The following is a 20,718-nucleotide window of genomic DNA, read 5'->3' as shown; positions in this document are numbered from 1 at the left end:
ACAAAAATCTTTTCTGAAGGTCTGGGGAGAAGACTCCTGGTTAAAGCACAAGGCTCACAGGTGTGAGTACCTGAGTTTGGCTCCCCAGAACCCACTTAAAGCCACTACAATCCCAGTCTCCTACAGGGAGAAGGGAAGAGAGACAGGGCAGGCCCTGGAGCGCTGCTCTGGCATGTGCTGTGGCAGACACGGTGGAAGGTGGACCGTCTGACTCACGCGTGCACCGTGGCACACGTGTGGTGTTTACACATGAGTCCACTCTCGATGACCTATATGGTGGAAAGAGAGGACTCCTCTGATAGACACACACACACACACACACACACACACACACACACACACACACACACACACACACATACACACACACCATACAAATATGTAAATAAGTGTAATTTATGAAATTTAAAAGGGAATGAGTAAAATAAACTGAGAAAGCCCCAAGCTGGTAGATGGTGATTCCTGGTAGGCTACAGTCCTTCTTAGCTTCTGAGGAGAGAGAAGCCCACAAACGTGCCCTTGGACTCCCGAGCAGCAGCTGACAGTCTAGACTGTGCCGTGCCGCAATGTTTCAGAAGTGTGCAAGGAGGAAGCTTTTGCTTCTCCTGTGGAAGTTCAGTGCGGTGTAGACTGGAGCAGGCCTGAGTTCTGAAGAGCTGGCCAGACTCCATGTTCCTTCTCCAATCACCAAGTGCAAGACTGGAAATGGCTGATAAGTCATGGAGTTTGGGCCACAACCTCACAGCCAGAGGCAGTGCCCTTCACACTGACATCCCTCCTCCCGCCTGCTAAGATGTAATGATGCTCCCAACACCCGCCATTCCCATCTGCACACCTCTCAGACAGGTCACACACGCAGCAGCCCTGCGAAGAGTGTGAGAGCCGGGCATGAAAGCCCACAGCAAGCCGGGCACTCACACATTTAGCATTTTAAATACACCTGGCATTTGTTCAAAGACTACACAGACATCTTCCTCCAGTTAAATAACCTAGGAAAATGCTATTTCGCTCTTGACTGTTTGTTTAGTTTCAACAGGGGAGGGCACAAAGTCCCGAGTATAATAAATCTTCAAGCCAGGCATGGCAGTACACGCCTGTAACCTCAACCCTCACATCTGTGAGGTGAAAGCTGGAAGACCAGAGTTCAAGGTCATAATCAGCTACACAGGTCAACCTTGGCCACATGAAACCCTGTCTTAAAATAACAACAAAATCTTTAATATTAATTTCTTTTTTGTTGTGTTTTGTTTTTCAAGACAGGGTTTCTCTGTGTAGCTCTGGCTGTCCTGGAACTCGCTCTGTAGACCAGGCTGGCCTAGAACTCACAGAGATACACCTGCTTCTACCTCCCAAGTGCTGAGATTAAAGGTGTATGCCACCACCACCCAGTGTCAAAAACTGTTAATGAACAGTATATATATATATATATATATATATATACATATACATATATATATATATGTATATATATATAGTTTTTATTTTTTTATTTGTATTATGTTTACTCTGAAAAATTTTATGAATGTTGGACAATACAAAATGCTTCTAGGATATGCATGTACTTTGGAGAGAGGAAAATGTCATTTTCTTTCATATGACTACAATTCCCTCTGTGCATTTAAAAACTTGACTTGGGAGGCTGAGGACATAGCTCAATGTCAGGATGTCTTACTGCAATTGAGACCTAGAGTTCAATCCCCAGCACTAAGAGAAAAAAAAACTAAAACATTATTTATAGCCCATATTATTAAAGATAACTCATAATGTTAAAAAGTTCCCAAGGAGTCCATGACATAAAAGTACGTAAAGCTTTCTGTCCACAGACCCACAGTAACACACCTTAGATTCAATAGTCATGAGCTAAAGGCTCAGTAAAAGAAGAGTGAGTGGAGAGACAGTCCAGCAATCAAGAACACAGGCTGCTCTTCCAGAGGACCTGGGTTCAAGCCCAAGCACCCACATGGCAGCTCACAACTGGCTGTAACTCCAGCCCAAGGGTATCTGATGGCCTCCTCTGGCCCTTGAGGGCACTGCACACATGGTGTGCATGCATGGAGGCCAAAAAACACTTGGTGTGGAAAATCTTTTCGTACACTGTGAAGATGTGTTGTTCTCAGTGGTTTAATGAAGAGCTAAATGGCCAACAGCTAGGCAGGAAGAGGTTAAGTGGGACTTGTGGACAGGGGGAGAGCACTAGGAGGAAGAAGGGTGGAGTCCCCAGGAGAGGAGGGGAGAAGGAAGATGAACATGCCATGCTAAAGAAAAGTACTGAGTCACAGGGTAGAATGTAGATAAGAAATATGGATTAAGCCGGGCGGTGGTGGCGCACGCCTTTAATCCCAGCACTCGGGAGGCAGAGGCAGGCGGATCTCTGTGAGTTCGAGGCCAGCCTGGGCTACCAAGTGAGTTCCAGGAAAGGTGCAAAGCTACACAAGAGAAACCCTGTCTCGAAAAACCAAAAAAAAAAAAAAAAAGAAATATGGATTAATTTAAGTTGTAAGAGCTAGTTAGTAACAAGCCTAAGCTATTGGCCAAGCATTTATTATTAATAATAAGTCTCTGTGTAGTTATTTGGAAGCTTAATGTCAGGACATAAAATTCTGTCTACAAATACTCATACACATAAAATTAAAAATTAAAAAGAGTAAATGCATTATATAATAGTCACACAAGGATATCATACAATTTGTAACAGTAAAATAGATGAGTAACAGCTACATGTGTGAGAGACTCTCAGAAGCAATGCTGAGCCACAGAAAAAAGTCTTAAGAACACACTTAGTGTGAACATGCTGAAGTCAGAGCTCCAAATACACAGAGCACAGCCATGAAGAGAAGCGTGCCCAGGAGGGATATGCACCACAGTAACAAAAACAGAAGAGGGAATCATGGCTAATAGAGAATGATACGGATGCAGCCACACATGGTGGTTCATTCCTGTAATCCCTGTGCTCTGGAAGCTGAGGCGGGACGGCAAAATTAAACCCAGGCTGGACCTCACAGGCAGGCACTATCTCAAAAACAATACAATGGAGACAAGAACGGAATTAGGAACTTTTCTGACAGAAGGGGGAAAGCTGAAAAGAAAACTGTCTTAGTAGTATGGAGAGGGCATAAAAGGGAAGAGTGGATAACTGAGAAATCTGAACTGGAGAAAATGTATTCTCATGCTTAGCAGGCAGACAGGAGAAAAGCAGAGGCTAGTTTACTGGACAAAGGGAAGAGACACTAATTAATCTAATTAGCATTCTGGAAATGTGAGTTAGGCATTGGGGCAGCTCAGAGAAGTTGACAGGTGTAAAAGCCTGACATCATCAGCTAGGATCCTGAGGAGGCTCACACACATGTCACAGGGGTCTGCCTGCTGCTGGTGGAGGATCACACACGTGTGTCACAGGGGTCTACCTGCCGCTGGTGGAGGATCACACACGTGTGTCACAGGGGTCTACCTGCTGCTGGTGGAGGCTCACACACGTGTCACAGGGGTCTCCCTGCCTCTGGTGCTGAACAACTGTGCCTGAAGGACCCTGAGTAGAGAATGCGAGTGTGCTGCTTCGGCAGGAGTTGTTTGGTAGTCACCCACATCTGACTTGACTGGTAGATTTTCAACTGAACCTATGACATGTGTCCATACTAGCCAACTGTGACCCACCTGAAGAGCTTGATGAGAAAGAACAGTGATTCCGTTTTGAAACTAAAATCAAGATGACCATTCAAAGACTCAGAAGAGCAGACACATAGATGAGCCAAGCAAAAGAGTGGCTGGACGCACCTACATATGCACAGTCAACTGATTTCTAACAAGGATGTCAGCGGAGGCAAAGATATATCTTCCTCTCGATGCTGCCGAAGTGTGTTGTTATATAAAACTTCAGATCATTTATTCCTGCTGCATAGTACTCCACCGTGAAACCAGACTGACTTTCAGAAACAACTTTAGGACTAGCACTGTATTTACAGGACTAAGATGCTAAAATCTCTACACTGCTAGAATGTCAAGGTCACCGGTAGAAGGTCTTATGTGTCCTCCTTGAGCATGTGATCCTAACTTCAGAAGTCTTCAGTATGTGTACATTTCATGTCCTAACTGCTCCATTACTGCTCTGTATGAGGTGTCCTCATTCAACATTTCCCCTCTTAGCAACACCAGATATACTACAGTAATAAGATGTCGGGAGGACTCAGAGAAAAGACACTGCGTTCAGTAAAATTAGAATTTCCACAACTAAATATTCATTTACAAGTGTGTATTAGATGAGTGCTGAGCCTGCAATGAGTGAAGTATCCTTGGACCTGAGCTGTCCACATCTTCCACCGTCCACATCCTCACCGTCCACATCCTCACCGTCCACGTCCTCACCATCCACATCCTCCACTGACCACATCCTCACTGTCCACATCCTCACCGTCCACATCCTCACTGTCCACATCCTCACTGTCCACATCCTCACTGTCCACATCCTCCACTGTCCACATCCTCCTCTGTCCACATCCTCACTGTCCACGTCCTCACTGTCCACATCCTCACTGTCCACGTCCTCCCTGTCCACATCCTCACTGTCCACATCCTCACCGTCCACGTCCTCACCGTCCACGTCCTCACCGACCACGTCCTCACTGTCCACGTCCTCACTGTCCACATTCTCACTGTCCTCCACATCCTCACTGTCCACATCCTCCACCGTCCACATCCTCACTGTCCACATCCTCACTGTCCACATCCTCACTGTCCACATTCTCACTGTCGACATCCTCATTGTCCACATCCTCACTGTCCACATCCTCACTGTCCACATCCTCACTGTCCACATCCTCACTGTCTACATCCTCACTGTCCACATCCTCACTGTCCACATCCTCACTGTCCACATCCTCCACTGTACAAGTGGAGGGGACCTTAGCAGTGCTGGGAAGCCGTGCACAGGAGAAGGCCCAACACAGACAGTCACAACAGGGGATGGCCTATTAACTGAAGATTTTGTGTGACAGTCCTAGCCAAGACCATTGAAACAACATTACATTGTAACAATGTGAACAAGGTTCTATGAACCTTCCTTTGTGTTCTCATCTTTGTAAGTCCCATATCCTGTTCAAATCCTGGCTCTGTGCTCTGCCTAAGAATCAAGCTCCCCAATGCCAACCAGGAGTAAGGGTGATGTTTCTGTGGAGCTATTGTACTGACCCAGGCTAGGATTCCCCAACAGCCTGACAGACATGGTGACGGCTGGTGGTACTGAGACTGAAGTCATGAAGCCTCAGGAACAATTGGAGGCTGTCAACAACAACAACAACAACAAAATGGCCCAGCACTTTTGCAGACATAATGAATAAAACAGTCCAGGGCCCTGAGGCCATGATTTCATTTCCTTACCCCAAATAGTTACATCGGATAAATAATAATTAAAGACAGTAAAGTGGGGGCTGGAGAGGTGGCTCAGCAGTTAAGAGCACTGGCTGCTCTTCCAGAGGACCCGGGTTCAATTCCCTGAACCCACAGGGCAGCTCACAACTATCTGTTACTCCAGTTCCAGCCGACCCGACACCCTCACACGGACATGCAGGCAGAACATCAAAGCACATAAACTAAAAGTAAGTCATTAAAGACAGTAATGTGTCTTTGGACTTCCTTTTGCCCAACCAAAACCATTGCTAACACTTCAGGCTGCACCGGAATTAACATTATAGGGGACATAGTTAAACTACAGGGAAGCAATCTGGCCGCTCCTGGAACCACGCAGACCTACTTTCTAAGTCAAGTCTGGACAAAATGCAGCTGTCAGAGGTGAAGATCCTTCTCATTGTTTTGTAAAATATATCTAGCCAGGCAGTGGTGGCGCACGCCTTTAATCCCAGCACTCAGGAGGCAGAGCCAGCCTGGTCTACAGAGCGAGATCCAGGATGAGCACCAAATAATCATATATATTATTATTATATATAATATATATATATATATATCATATATATGATATATATATAATTATTTTTATTTGTCTCTCAGTCATTTTTTTTTTTTTGGTTTTTCGAGACAGGGTTTCTCTGTGTAGTTTTGCACCTTTCCTGGAACTCACTTGGTAGCCCAGGCTGGCCTCGAACTCAGAGATCCGCCTGCCTCTGCCTCCCGAGTGCTGGGATTAAAGGCGTGTGCCACCACCGCCCGGCTTCTCTCAGTCATTTAACGTCTATTGTTCAGAGTGTTTGTCTGGACACTGTCCCAGGTTTCTACAAACAATTCAACAACAAGGAAAGAAAACAGGCAGGAAAGACTGCTAACAGACACTTTAACTGGAAGCGCCCACAGACAGCATCTCAAGAAGCAAGGAGGGTGGAGAGGGCTGCAGGGTTCTCCGTGGTGAGGACCAAGGGCAAGAACTGAGACTGGAACCTCCCCGAGCGCCTAGGAGAGCTGGCTGGTTTTCAGCCATTGTAACGAGTAGCTAAGGACTGCTTTAAGTTCCTCTGACAGCTGGGCGGTGGTGGTGCATACCTTTAATCCCAGCACTTGGGAGGCAGAGGCAGGAGGATCTCTCCGAGTTCAAGGCCAACCTGGGCTACAGTCAGTGCCAGAACAGCTGGGGCTACACAGAGAAGCCCTGTCTTGAAAAACAAAAACAAAAACAAAAACAAAAACCTGGCTTCTCAACAAACAACTGGCTCCACTCAACACATTCTAGAACCTACTGACCAATGGCAGTCCTAGTTTCTAAAGTAGCCAGCTAGGAACTAATTCTTTCCAAGAATCACACAGTGAGGGACAATTAGACAGTGACACCCTATCATCAAACTTCCATGGATGACATCCTGCCACTCAGGCTCCTGAATGTCCCTGGTTCCTGACGCCATGGCTCTCTGCACTCTGTCAGCTGGACAGATGGTTCCATTAGCCTGGTCCCCTTGTGGTTTCCCTACGGTAGAAAGCAAAACTGTCTTTTTAACCCCAGTTCCAGTGACTGCCTCATTGTCCTCTGACACCTGTTTGCTTTACGTTTGCCTTGCCAGCTAGTCCAGAGGGCCCAGAACTCTTGAACTGCTCCTACCTTAGTTTCCCAGGTGCCGGAGTACAGGCAAGCACCACCACACCCAGTCACCCGTGTGCTGTATAACCATGCGCTTTGGCACGGTTGAGGTTTTTGTGTGACTTTCTTCTAGAGTTAAATGTGAAATTCCAGCTGCATCCAGAGTTCGGGAGTACAGACAGCAGGGCCCTAAGCAGAACACTGGGGCAAGCTGGTTCCACTTCATTTTACAGGGCCTGACAAGGCTGAGAGGCACCCTTTCCCAATGCCTCCCCACCTCAGGATCCAGAGTGCTGCTCCTCTAAGGTCACGGGACCTCCTGTGGGAACCTAGACGCACCCTCCTAAAGCACTATTAAGAAACATGCACTGAGAAAAGCGCCTTAGCTACCAGAACAGCAGCATGGTGCCACAGAAATACCGCAGTGCTCCAAAAATGCAAGACTCCTAAAAGGAGATCTCAACAACTCACTGGCTTCCCATGAGTCGGGTATCAAAGCAGACACTGTCACAATTAGAAGAAAAGTTAGGACCACCGTTCCTCCTGTCACGACATCTCCTTTTCTTCACAGGGCCTCTTCAACCCGAGCTAATAGACCCAATCAAGAGGCTGAGGGAGAGCAGCCACATGGAAAGAATAAAATGACCAGGTGTGGTACACACCTGCAACACCAGAGCCAGCAGGTGGAGGCAAGAGGGTCAGGAGTTCAAAGTCAGCCTCGGCTACAAACTAAGTTCAAGGACAGCCTGGGCTACATAAGACTTTATCTCTTAAAAAACAAAACAAGTTGGGCAGCAGTGGCGCACGTCTGTAATTCCAGCACTCAGGAGGCAGAGGCAGGCAGATATCTGTGAGTTCGAGGCCAGCCTGGTCTACAGAGCAAGATCCAGGACAAGCACCAAAACACAGAGAGATTCTACCTCAAAAAAATAAAAAACAAAACAAAAAACAACCAAGAAAGAATAGATTCTTCCCGAATGAAATCTGATAGATTTCAATCCCAAGGAACAAGGAACTACAGAGAACGTGGGTGAGGATGAGACAGAGCAGGCTGATATAAGCCCTGGCTGGCTGGCTCTTTCCTTTAAGTGCCAGTTAGAGTCCAAGCTGCAGTCCTGCCATTTAACAGGAGGCTACGTATCAGCTACGCAACTGTCACAGCCGCCAGGCCAGGGGATGAGTGTGCACACTCTGAGCACAGGGACGGCAAGACTCCCCAGAACTAACGACTTCCCGAGACTAGGTAATGTTAGTGGGGTGGGGGGGGGGCTGCCCTGAGGGTCCAAGTGAGGCCAGGCTGTCACCACACGGCTTCATGCTCTGTGAGTCAGAGAAGTCACTCCGGGGAAGGCGGCAGGGTTTCAGAATGGTTCCACGGGCGCTGACCTGCACTGCCACCCACCGTGTCTTGCCACTCTGGTACGCGGTAGCTCCCACTGGTGACATAAAAGAGACCCGAGCACGAAGACACTGCCACTGACCCATCATCCTAAGGTGAGCACGAGGAGGCTGCTGTCCGTGCTCCCCGACTGAGCACACCCACCACAGCTCTTACTCTGTCCCTTTAGTGCTGTGGGCATGCTCACATTACATTATATATTTCAATAATCACAAGCTTTTATTACTTATAAAAAAGCAAGTTATTAGCCAACATCCTGATATTAAGTCCTGTTATGAAGGAGATTCATCTGCTTGCATATAAAGTGGGCATGGGTTTTGCAGAGAATAATACTTTTATTTAGAATATGAATCTATTGGGAAATAGAAGATGGTATAATTTGTATGTGCCTATGAAATCTAAATCTAGGATGTAGTAATAACAAAAATCAAAGAAATTTGTCTTTTAAATTTTGTTAATGAGAAGCATACACATGTTGCTAAGACCAATATTATATTTGCTGATAATAACTGATTCTTTTTCTTTTTCTTTTTTCTTTTTTGGTTTTTCAAGACAGGATTTCTCTGTGTAGCTTTGCACCTTTCATGGAGCTCACTCTGTAGCCCAGGCTGGCCTCCAACTCACACAGATCCTCCTGCCTCTGCCTCCCAAGTGCTGGGATTAAAGGCGTGTGCCGCCACCGCCACTGCCGCCCAGCTAATAACTCGTTTCTTACCAGCTACAACATATACCCTTTGATCCTTCCTTTAAAAAAAAATCCTAGTATTTTCTAAGAATGAAAGTCAGACACAGAAGTTTGACTGTAGCCACAGAAGAATACACATAAATAAGAGGTCAGCCTTGGGCTCTTCTCTGGTTGGCTCCTGATGTCTAATATGCTCGGGGGACAGTGACAGTGTGGTCTGTCAGGGACAGGGACAGTGCTGTCTGTTTCTTTTGTACGGTGACTCACACATTACCTAATAAAGTCCTCATATTTTTAATTTCCAACTTTACATACGGAGAATCTGTTGTCACTTCACATTAAGGGAACCTTTTCCAAGATTGACTGTTCAATTCTGTGTATGTGAGGGTTTGTGCACTCTAGTGCAGGGCCCTCAGAGGCCAGAAGAGGGCGTCAGGTCTCCAGAAGCTGGAGTTACAGGCAGCTGTGAGCCACTGGATATGAACTGCACTCCGGTCCTCTGAAGAGCGGTGCCCACTCTTACCCACTGAGCCACCTCTCTAGCTACAAGAGAAACATTTTTCTCTCTCCTAGGAGCAAAGGCTTATATAATATGACTATAATGACAAATTTATTATGGAATTTCATTCTTTTAGAATTTTCATAGCATTCTTAATGATCTCACTTTCTTAGGAAACAATCAGTGCCTGAAATTATTGAAAGTTCCATTGACAGATGATTTCAAGTCATTGTGTACGGGTTGTATGCATAATGAAGGGGAAAAATAAAATGTAAAACAGAACAGTTTCCGTGTTTGGTCATGTGAGTGAAATAAGTGGATTGTAAAATAATGAGACGTGGCTGGGCAGTGGTGGCGCACACCTTTAACCCCAGCACTCAGGAGGCAGAGACACGCAGATCTCGGGGTTCAAGGTCAGCCTGGTCTACAGAGTGAGTTCCAGGACAGTCATAACTACACAGAGAAACCCTGTCTCCAAAAACTGTCCTTTTTCAGTTATCCGGGGCAGTCTTGGTGCCTCTTCTAGGGTGTCATCCATCTCACACTGTCTCTTCACAGACAGAAGATGCATATTTAGGATGTAAACCCAGGGGAACTGGCAGGAAACGAACCGAGGGCACCAACATGGCTGGTGGGTGTCTTTGTGCCTTGCCTGGTTGTTGGTGCTGTCAAGGCTCTGTTCACTTGAGAAATACAGAGAGCAAAAGACGCTAAAAGAAAACTGGGAAGAAGACAGATTCTTAGGACTTAGAAGGCAAGCACTGCATGCACTCGGTTCCTAACAGGCTGTGAGCAGTCAACAGTACATCAGCAGGAGCGGATGCTCACCAGGGAGAGCCGGTCTCCTTGAAGTTGTGTACGGAAACACACCGGGTCTATGAGATTCAAACTGAGGTGCGGAAGGACAATCTAAACCAATGACTGTTCGCTTACCCACAGCTAGTCATCTAGGATGACTAACATGGGATGGCAGATTGATACCAACCTTCCTCCACTATGAAGAAAAACTCAAAAAGCAGGTGTCTGATGGTCTACCTAGTATGAGCATCTCTGAGCATGTCACTCTGGCCTTACATGACAGTGGGGGGCTCGGAATATGGCCGAGTCGGTGTTTGTTACGTAGACAGGAGGACCTGGGTTCTGATTCCTGGAATGGGCACTGCAGTGTGTGAGCACAGCAGTGTGTGTGTGTGTGTGTGTGTGTGTGTGTGTGTGTGTGTGTGTGTGTGTCTGCAATCCCACACTGGAAGATGGAGACAGGAAGGCCCACAGGGCTGGCTGGCCGGTGAGGCTAGCCCAACAGTGATTCCGCTCCAGGTTCATGTAGAGACTCTGTCTCAGAAACTAAAGAGTGACAGGAGAAAGCTACTCGATCTCAGGCTTCCACACGCACGCACACATACCACACACAGAGTTGCACATATGTAGACACACACACACACACACACAAAGCAAAATGAAGTCTGTAAAATCAATTTAATGACGGTAATAACAAGCTAAGTCTTGGGAGGCCCCACCATGCAGCTAACCACACCAGCAACTCATCCCTTCTTCAAAACCGAGTGGCTGCTACTGCCCCTTCACTGGGCAGCAGGGACCTGTGAGACCAGTAAGTGAGCAACTGCTCTCTCGTCGGCTCCAGTTGCAGCCCTCACTGGTAAGGATTTAGGCAAAGGCCATAAAAAGGGCATGAGAGGCTGGAGGTGGTGGGACCGACCTTTAATTCCAGCCCTCAGGAGGGAGAGGTAGGGGAGTTTGAGGCCATCCTGGTCTACACCACAAGTTCCAGAATAGGCAGGACTACTTAATGGAGAGACCCTGTCTCAGAAAGGGGAGGGGCATGTAAGTATATTCTAAGAGTTACATCAGGGGCTGGAGGTTAAGAGAGGGCATTTCTCTTCCAAATCGGCACCTACATCAGGCAGCTCACGACCGCCCGTAACTGGGCTCCAGGGATCCACTGCCTCAGGCCCCTGCAGTTACTCACAGCACACACACCATACACACACACACACACACACACACACACACACACACACACACACACACACAGGATTATTAAAATTAAATCTTTTGTTAATAAAATGTTTTGCAAATAATCTCAGGAAAATTACTTCTATTTTCTTCAACTTACAGAGAAGAATGCAAGACAGCACAGCACACAGATGCGGACACAGGGGCATATCCCTGAGCTCAGGGGAGAGCCATCCACAGGAACCCACTCTAGAAACGGCAGGTCAGACCAGACCTGGGTGCTTCCCCCAGGACTGAGGAGAACAGGGAAACCTGACAATAAATGACCAGCAAAAGCATTGGGAACATGGTTGTGTGGGTAATAACCTCACACAGGCTGCATTTATACCATAGCATGCTTGTGTTCCCAAAGCGTCAGACCACAAGTCCCTCAACAGTGCTTGGATTCATTGTACTCGAGACTTAAGAGCCACCCCTTCATTGATTGAAATGAAGATTTACTGAATGAATAAAAAAATAAAAAAAATAGCGGCTTAAATAAAATTGGAAGACTAGAAAGAATTACAGAGAATTTGTCAGGATCTGTTGTTTGAGAGAGAACCTATCCCAGCCTCCCTTCCAGGGCGTTTAGGGCCTTCCCACACCAGGCTTACTCTGCCCTAAGACTTTATCTTACCTGCCCCCCCATCTTGAATTCTGTATACGACTTTCTTTTTCTGGCACAGTTCTGTCCTTTCTCACTCCGTGTATTAATTTAGCAATCTAGAATCCCACTCTTGCTGCACTCTTGTAGAAAATATCTGAGCGTACTTATTAAATACGGTGCTAACATGTTTGTTATTAAGCAATCATAAAGAAAATAAAATACACTTTAAACACATCCGGCCGACAGAAGTTTTCATTTTTATTTCTATACGCACTGGATTGAGCTGCACTTTGGAAATCACTGCTTCCTGGCAAAGAACCAATCTCCCATAGCACTGCGCACTCAGTGCACTGGCATGTGAGAGCAGACACTCCAAAGGCCAGCTTGTTTCCTCGGCGCGGATCGGCGTTATCGATCCAGCTTCTTCTGCCTGGAACACTCCCTATCCACCTTTCCCAGCCTCATTCCCCCAGTCAAGTTCCCTGAAGGCCAAGTTCAAACTCCACCCCGGGCATTATTTGAATCTCCTCTGAAGGAGTTGGGATTCTCTCTGGAGGAGGCACCAAGTCTATGAGGTTACACCAGAAGCCAGAGGTGAGACAGTGGGGCAGCTGCGAACACTGAGACTGGGCTAATGGAGACAGACCCAAGTGAAATAAGGAAAGGAAAATAAGACACAAACAAAGAAATACAGCCCGAGCAAACCATCTGCCTTACAATAAAAATATTAAAATAGGCTTAGTTGCATACTGATAATTCGTATTTTTAAAAGTTGTGGTATAAGTTATGTGGGAAATATGGGACATTATAACGGCCCTAAAGCCCTCACTTTTTATTTTTCAGTCAAAGTCATAAACTTGAAGTTTAGGCATGTAATTTTAAAACTTACAAATAATGGCAGAAAAAAATAGCTAAAATATTTCCAAGTGATGGTGTCTAAGAAACAGATCTTAGGGAAGTAGAGCCTTTGGGTACTATGGAATTTTTAAAATGAGTACATTTATCATAGTGGCATACCTTTAAATGTTGGTCATTGGCATATATTAATTATACATAATAATGGGTTACATTATGATATCTTCATACACAGACATAATGTATTTTGATTTTCACACAGACATCCCATCCATCACCCTCTGTTGCCCTCCCCTACTTCCAATGCCCTTCCTTTCCCAAGCCAGGACCCCTTCCACTTTCATTTTATCTGTGAGTGTGTGAGTGAGTGTGCCAGTGTTTGTGTGAGAACTAATGCATTTCATTAGTCGTGTACAGGAACATAAGTGAGGAGGGCTTGTTTACATAAAAGGAAATTTCTAACATTAAAAGCCTTTTACTTCCTACACTGAAGGAGTAGAAACCTAAAAAGAAAACAGATAACAAAACAGAACTTTTAAAAGAAAGTCTGATGTAAGTCTAGTGACCATAAAGATTCCATGAAGTGCTAGGCATGGTGAACATGGTAAACAGTACTGTAACCCAGTACTCACAGGCGAAGGCCGCCGGATCACTGAGGCCAGCCTGGGTTATGTATCTTCAAGGAAAGAAAAGAAAATTCATCAAAAAGTAATATTTAAAGGTTTCCTTAGAATTGAAAAACATGAGCTTTTGAACTGATGGCATCAAAGGAAAGAGACAAAATATACCCACGGCAGAGTATATCAGCACATAATTTCAAGACTACAGCATGCGACAAGAAAAAGGACAGTGAGTGAAAAGCAGCTCGTAAAGCGAAGGTCACCTGGTGAGGAGGAGACAGCTCAGAGGGTGAAGAGCTTGTCTGCAAGAGTGCGGACCCGGGTCTGCAGGTGCAGAGATGCACATCTGGAAGCCAGCACTCCCACAGTGAACAGGAGGCGGAGACTGGGGAGCCCGGGAGCTCCACAGGCAGCTAGCAGTGACTCACAAGACACTGTCTCAAGTGAGGTGGAGGGCAAACATCCACACTCACGGCTGTCCTCTGACCGCCGCACGCAGTAACACACATGTGGAAGGCAAACATCCACACTCACCGTTGTCCTCTGACCGCCGCACGCAGTAACACACATGTGGAAGGCAAACACCAACACCCACAGTTGTCCTCTGACCGCCACACACATGCAGGTAACACACATGTGGAAGGCAACACCCACAGTTGTCCTCTGACCGCCACACACATGCAGGTAACACACATGCACCTGCACTCATTCACATAAACACATGTGAACACAAACAGGTAAAAAACAAGTTCATACAAAAGATTCAGAGTCAATGGTACCTATTCTCACTGGCAATATGAGCAGCCAAACAGAAATTAAAAAAAAAAAAAAAGCATGCCTTCAAAATTACAAAGGAAAAGTATCAATTAACCTATTAATATAAAAAGTAGGGTAAGACACTAGGCACAGCCCCCATGTGCACTTCCTTTCCCTGTTTCAAGAACCAATCGGAAGATATGTCAAAGAGAGCAGGATAATCAGCAAAGGATGCTGTGAAACCAGGCAAATTCAAAGGTTCTGTGCACCAGGCTGTATCAGAAGTGGCGGACCACACTGTTCATGGATCAAGTCAATGCAAAGGACTCAGCCGACTTCTGAACTGGTAACTATGTTGTGCGCTGTAGTTGTGAGGTGGTAACTATGATATGTACTGTAGTTGTGAGGTGGTAACTATGTTGTGTGCTGTAGTTGTGAGGTGGTAACTATGTTGTGTGCTGTAGTTGTGAGGTGGTAACTATGTTGTGTGCTGTAGTTGTGAGGTGGTAACTATGTTGTGTACTGTAGTTGTGAGGTGGTAACTATGATGTGTACTGTAGTTGTGAGGTGGTAACTATGTTGTGTACTGTAGTTGTGAAGTGGTAACTATGTTGTGTACTGTAGTTGTGAGGTGGTAACTATGATGTGTACTGTAGTTGTGAGGTGGTAACTATGTTGTGTACTGTAGTTGTGAGGTGGTAACTATGTTGTGTACTGCAGAAGTCCATCAGGACAGATTCCCAGCAATCTGAGAGTGAGAGATTTGAAGAAGTTGACCTCTTACCTGTAGCACAGCAGCAAATAGGTACACAACAACAAAGACCACAGTCAGAGAGGTGTGGCCACTCTTCATCAGGTGAATTGTGTAGAGGAAAATCAGGTGGCCCGGAACCACTAGGAGCAGAAGAACTTGGGCAGACTTATTGTTCACTCCTGTAACATGAAAGGCAAATGGCATTGACAGTGGAATCGGAGTGTTGGAGCTGGGGATGCAGATCAGTGGAGGGTGGCTTGTCAGCAATCACAAGGTTCAATCCCTCAGTACTGGTGGAACAATAAAGTGAACCTATCAACTGGGCATGGTAAACCAAGTCACCATGCCAGAGGACAGCCTTGGGCGTCTGCGACCCCAGCACTACAGACAGAGGACAACCCTGGATGTCTGTGACCCCAGCACTACAGAGAGAGGACAGCCTTGGATGTCTGTGACCCCAGCACTACAGAGAGAGGACAGCCTTGGATGTCTGTGACCCCAGCACTACAGAGAGAGGACAGCCTTGGATGTCTGGGACCCCAGCACTACAGACAGAGGACAACCCTGATGTCTGTGACCCCAGCACTACAGACAGAGGACAGCCTTAGATGGCTGTGACCCCAGCATTATGGAAGCTGAAGCAGCAGCATTTTGAGTTTAAGGCCACCCCAAGCCAAACAGTAAGACCCTATCTCAGAAAAACAAAACAACAAATTGAAGGTTACTTTCTCATTTCTATAGCTCACAGCATCACATCAATTCAACTGTTAAGAATAAATCTCAATTATTTACAATTCACTTAATTCTTAGGAATTCCCCTACTAGGTATAATTATAAAATCAAATAAAAAATGGCCATTTAAAAACTTACTTTGAGCCAGGTAGTGGTGGCACATGGCTTTGATCCCAGCACTCGGGAGGCAGAGGCAGGCGGGATCTCTGAGTTCAAGGCCAGCCTGGTCTACACAGCAAGATCCAGGACAGCCAGAGCTACACAGAGAAACCCTGTCCCAGGGAACAAAACAAAACAAAACAAACCTTGTTTTCAAGAACATTAGTGTTATAAAAACAGAGGCAAAGTGGAATATCATTTTTATGTCTTCTTTTATTGTTCCATCACTGATATCACAAGGAGGGGCTTGAGATTCTCAGTGGCTAAGAGCTCTGACTGCTCTTCCAGAGGACCAGGGTTCCCAGGACCCATGGGGTGGCTCACAACCTTCTGAAACTCCAGTTCCATTGGACCTGATGCCCCCCTTGCAGCCTCAGGAGCACCAGGCATGCAAGTGATGCCCAGACACACTTACAGGCCACACCCATACATATAAAGTAGTGAAATAATGATCTCAGTTTTTCTGGCAGTCACATATCTGTTCATATAAGTAATGTATTGTTCCCACATCACTGAGCTGTCTGTCTCCTAATGTCCTGTTTCAGACAAATATCCACATTTTAAAGATTCAAAAAGCAGGAGTACAGGAAGAAAAGTCCGTTTGTCTGTCCCTAAGTTACGGGTGCTTTGTGTTTGTACATACAGTTCTTCTTTCTTTCCTTCTTTTTTTTTTTTCAATTTTTTTTTTTTTTGAGGCAGGGTTTCTCTGTGTAACCCTGGCTGTCCTGGAACTTGCTCAGTAGACTAGGCTGGCCTTGAACTCAGAGATCCACCTGCCTCTGCCTCCCAAGTGCTGGAGAGATGGCTCAGCTGTTAAAAGCTAGGCTCGGATTGGCGATTTAGCTCAGTGGTAGAGCACTTGCCTAGCAAGTGCAAGGCCCTGGGTTCGATCCTCAGCTCAAAGAAAAAAAAAGGCTAGGCTCATAACCAAAAATGTAAGAGTATGGTTACTCTTTCTTAACCAACTGAGATGGGAATAAAAAGTGAAAATGTCACACCTGTACACACGGACTTAGGGACACAGAAGGTCTTTGTCCTCTGAGATTAGCTCAGCACATTCACAAAATATTGATTCAACCAATTTTGCCTGTCCATTCTCAGCCGGCAGCAGTTCCTGACTAAATACACACACACACACACACACACACACACACACACACACACACACACTTACCTGAACCAAAGAACGTCCTGAACGGGTAGGAACAACCTTTGGGCTCTTCGGGCAGCTCCCCAGGGATGCTATGCAAATGGAGGTAGGTAGAAATCCTGCTAGCCTGAATGGCCACCAAATTGCCACCGATACCTGAGACATTGGGAGAAACAGTCAAGTTACCTTTCCCTCAGACAATTCATCAGTCCACCACAGCAAGCCTCTTCCTGTCACTCTCTCGGCTAACGGAACAAAACTTTCCCTAAAATGCTGGTTTCTTTAATGTTCAGATGGATAACCCAAAACTCATTATTATCAAGAACGCCTTCATTATTTTCAAATCTGATTAGCTGTCTGATGTGAAAGTAGACCAGAAGGGGTCATTTTTAAAAATCGTCCTTGCAATCACTTCACAAAACTAGGTAACAAGATATTCATGTTTGTCACCTTAATGAGAGGAAAAAAACAAGCTAGATTTATTCAAATTGACAGGCTTGATACTTTCTCAACTCACTAAAGAAAGTGAATTAGGAGCTGAATAAAATTACTCAGGGAAGTCCCATTTTTCAACCTAGAAACAGGCTCTCCGTGACTCAGAGGCAGTAGAGTTAATGCCAATGTACGGAGTGAATTCTAAGGTGAGATGGGACCCTCGAATTCTCTCTCCACTTGCAGTCAGCGAGGAAGAGACACCAGCCACAAAAGCAAATGGAAAGAAAGCTAAAACAAACTCCAAAGCCTTACACCCTGCACGTGGCCCAGCACAGCCATTAGAGAAGCTGCTGTCTTAGACTCCATACTGGCTAGCTGGTGACCTTCCAGAGTTTTCAAAGGGTGCTTCTGAGACAGACCAAGTGTGTGTGTGTGGGGGGGGGGGGGCAGGCAAATCTCTGTGAGTTCGAGGCCAGCCTGGAAAGGCACAAAGCTACACAGAGAAACCCTGTCTCAAAAAAAGAACAAAAATAAATAAATAATAAAAAATAAAACTTGAAAAAGTTGTACTAAAACAGAGAGGAAAGAAGGAAGCATATGCAGAAGATATTATTATAGTAGTATCATTAATAACTTCCATTCTAAACTATTAGCAAATCTCATCCAGCAAAATACTCAATGTGTGATACATCACAACCAAATTGGGCTTATCCATGGAATGAAAGACCAATTTAACATCTGGAAGTAAATTAATACAATTCATTAACAAGTAAATGGAGGGGGAATGTAACATGATTATAAGAATACATGGGGCAAGAAAAATCTGATACCACTCAATAGTCACGACTAAAGCTCTAACCTGACACACATACAAGCTGGGTGTGTACTACAGGGTGGAGCACGCAGTTGGCTTCTCAGTAAGCCATGTGAGCTGTGGGTGTGTAAGACAACCATGAAATCTGGTTCTGACTCTCATACAAAACACAAAACACAATTCCAGGTGAATTAAAAGCAATCCAAAAGGCAAAATTGCTAATCTGTAGCAGGCTGGTGAGAGAGCTAATCAGACAGAATCAGCTGGATGGGATTAAGGACATGGGTGAATGGCAAAGGATCATTCCTGGGTGGGTCGGAGGGTGTTTCTCCATGAGATGAGCACCTGAGTTGGAAGGTCGAGGGGGAAGAACTACTTTTATTGAGTGGAGTCCATCCAATTGTCTGGCATCTGGACAGAAGGAAAAGCTTCTCTTGGAGCTGGGGTGCCCTCCTGTCAGAAGAACTCTTGCAACAAGGGCCCCTGGGTTCTGAAGCCTTTTGCCTCACACCGACAGCTATGCACGCTAGCTTCCCTGGGTCTGGGGCTCACTGGAACTGCCCTCTTGACGGGCTTCTCAGCCTCCATAATTGCACGGGCCAGTTCCTCTAGTTCGTAAGATAATCTTTTTGTACACTATGAAGATGTGTCTCTGCTAAGGCACCTTCTGATTGGTTTAACAAAGAGCTGAATGGCCAATGGCTAGGCAGGAGATGATAGGCAGGACTCCAATTTCCAGGGAGAGAGAGGGGAACTCTGGGAGGAATCTGAGGCATGGAGCAAGTCGGACATACAGTAATGAGGAGAGATAACAAGCCATGTGGTAGAATGTAGACTAATATAAACAGGTTAATTTAAGTTTTAAGAGCTAGTTGGAAACAAGCCTGAGCTAAGGCTGAGCTTTCCTACTTAGTAAGAAGTCTCTGTGTCATTATTTGGGAGCTGGTGGTCCAAAGAAAGTCCAACTACACTCTAGTAAATTAGCATCTCTCTCGGTCTCTTATTTTCTTCCCTCTCTTCCTCTCACTCTCTCCCCATCCCTTCCCACTTCCACTCTCTGGAGAATACTAATACATGTGGAAATTCTTTTTTAACAAAACTGAAAACATGAAGGAAGAGTTTATAAAATTTAAAACTTTAGCTCACCAGAAAACACTTTAGGCAAAGGGGGAGAACAAACCACAGAGTGGAGAGAACCTGCAACACGTGTAACTGTCAACAGAAAAATGGACAAGGAACTTAGCAGATAGCTCACCAAAGAAGCTAGTCCAGGGGCTGGAGAGAGGGCTTAGTGGATAAGAGAGCTTGCCACACAAACTTGAGGACCTGAGTTCTAAACCCGGCATCTGTGTAAACACTGGGCATATGCCCTTTAATCCAAGTTCTGTGGGAAATTGGTGACAGGAGGTTCCCTGGGGCTTGCTGGCCACCTGCAGAGCTCCAGGTTCAGTAAGGAACCCCATCACAAGGGGAAAGGTAGAGAGTGATGGAGCAGGACGCCTGACCTTCTCCTGTGGCCTCTGCACACACACACACACACACACACACACACACACACACACACACACACACACCACACACACATATACACACACATTCACACACACACACACACACACACACACACACACACACACACACACACGTTCACACACACGTACGAATTTAGCTGAAAACGACAATAAACAGCAGAGACCCAATCTCATCAGGCATCAAAGAAAAACAGAACAGAAGCAATGTAAGTGCTTCTCACCCAGCAGGACAGGCAGGAAAAGATTAACTCTGGGCACAGAAACTGATGATAATACATGGGGCCCAACATTCTGACACAAAACTCTCAGGTATGTAAATTTGGTATGGGGGTGCAGCTCAGTGATAGAGTACTCAGTGAGAGCAGAGGACCTCAGATCCCCAACACACACACACACACACACACACACACACACACACCATCTAAATTTGTTAGAATCCCTAGGCAAACACTCTGGAACTATGTAATAAAGGTGATGTGCATGCCCTGCCCTACAGCCTAGCAATTTTACTCCTCCATACTTAAAAAAAAAAAAGAAGAAGAAGAAAAAAGGCTGTCTTATATGTACCAACTGGTAGAATGATTTCAGAAAGAAATATGAAATAAAAAGAACTGGAAAGCTTCTCTTTTTAAAAAAAAAAAAAAAAAAGTGTTTTTTTTGGCCAGACGGTGGTGGTATACACCTTAAATCCCTCTC

General features: G+C 45.6%; 1 protein-coding gene across 7 annotated transcripts in view; it reads right to left on the bottom strand.

Annotated features, from left to right (window-relative positions):
* Slc41a2 (solute carrier family 41 member 2) overlaps nt 1-20,718 on the bottom strand; it is a 120,764-nt gene that overhangs the window by 14,279 nt on the left and 85,767 nt on the right. For all 7 annotated transcript variants that reach the window (XR_013045801.1, XM_076554541.1, XM_076554538.1 and 4 more), the window contains exons 9-10: nt 17,266-17,397; nt 15,231-15,379 (exon numbers count right to left, since the gene is read on the bottom strand). Coding sequence is in view for 6 of the 7 variants with exons in the window: in XM_076554541.1 (XP_076410656.1) it covers nt 15,231-15,379; nt 17,266-17,397 (281 nt within the window). In the remaining variant the exon portion in view is untranslated. The remainder of the gene's footprint in view (nt 1-15,230; nt 15,380-17,265; nt 17,398-20,718) is intronic.

This window comes from Peromyscus maniculatus, chromosome 18 (genome assembly GCF_049852395.1).
Source record: "Peromyscus maniculatus bairdii isolate BWxNUB_F1_BW_parent chromosome 18, HU_Pman_BW_mat_3.1, whole genome shotgun sequence".
NCBI classification, from domain to species: Eukaryota; Metazoa; Chordata; class Mammalia; order Rodentia; family Cricetidae; genus Peromyscus; species Peromyscus maniculatus.
This window is presented reverse-complemented; position numbering and strand designations above follow the sequence as displayed.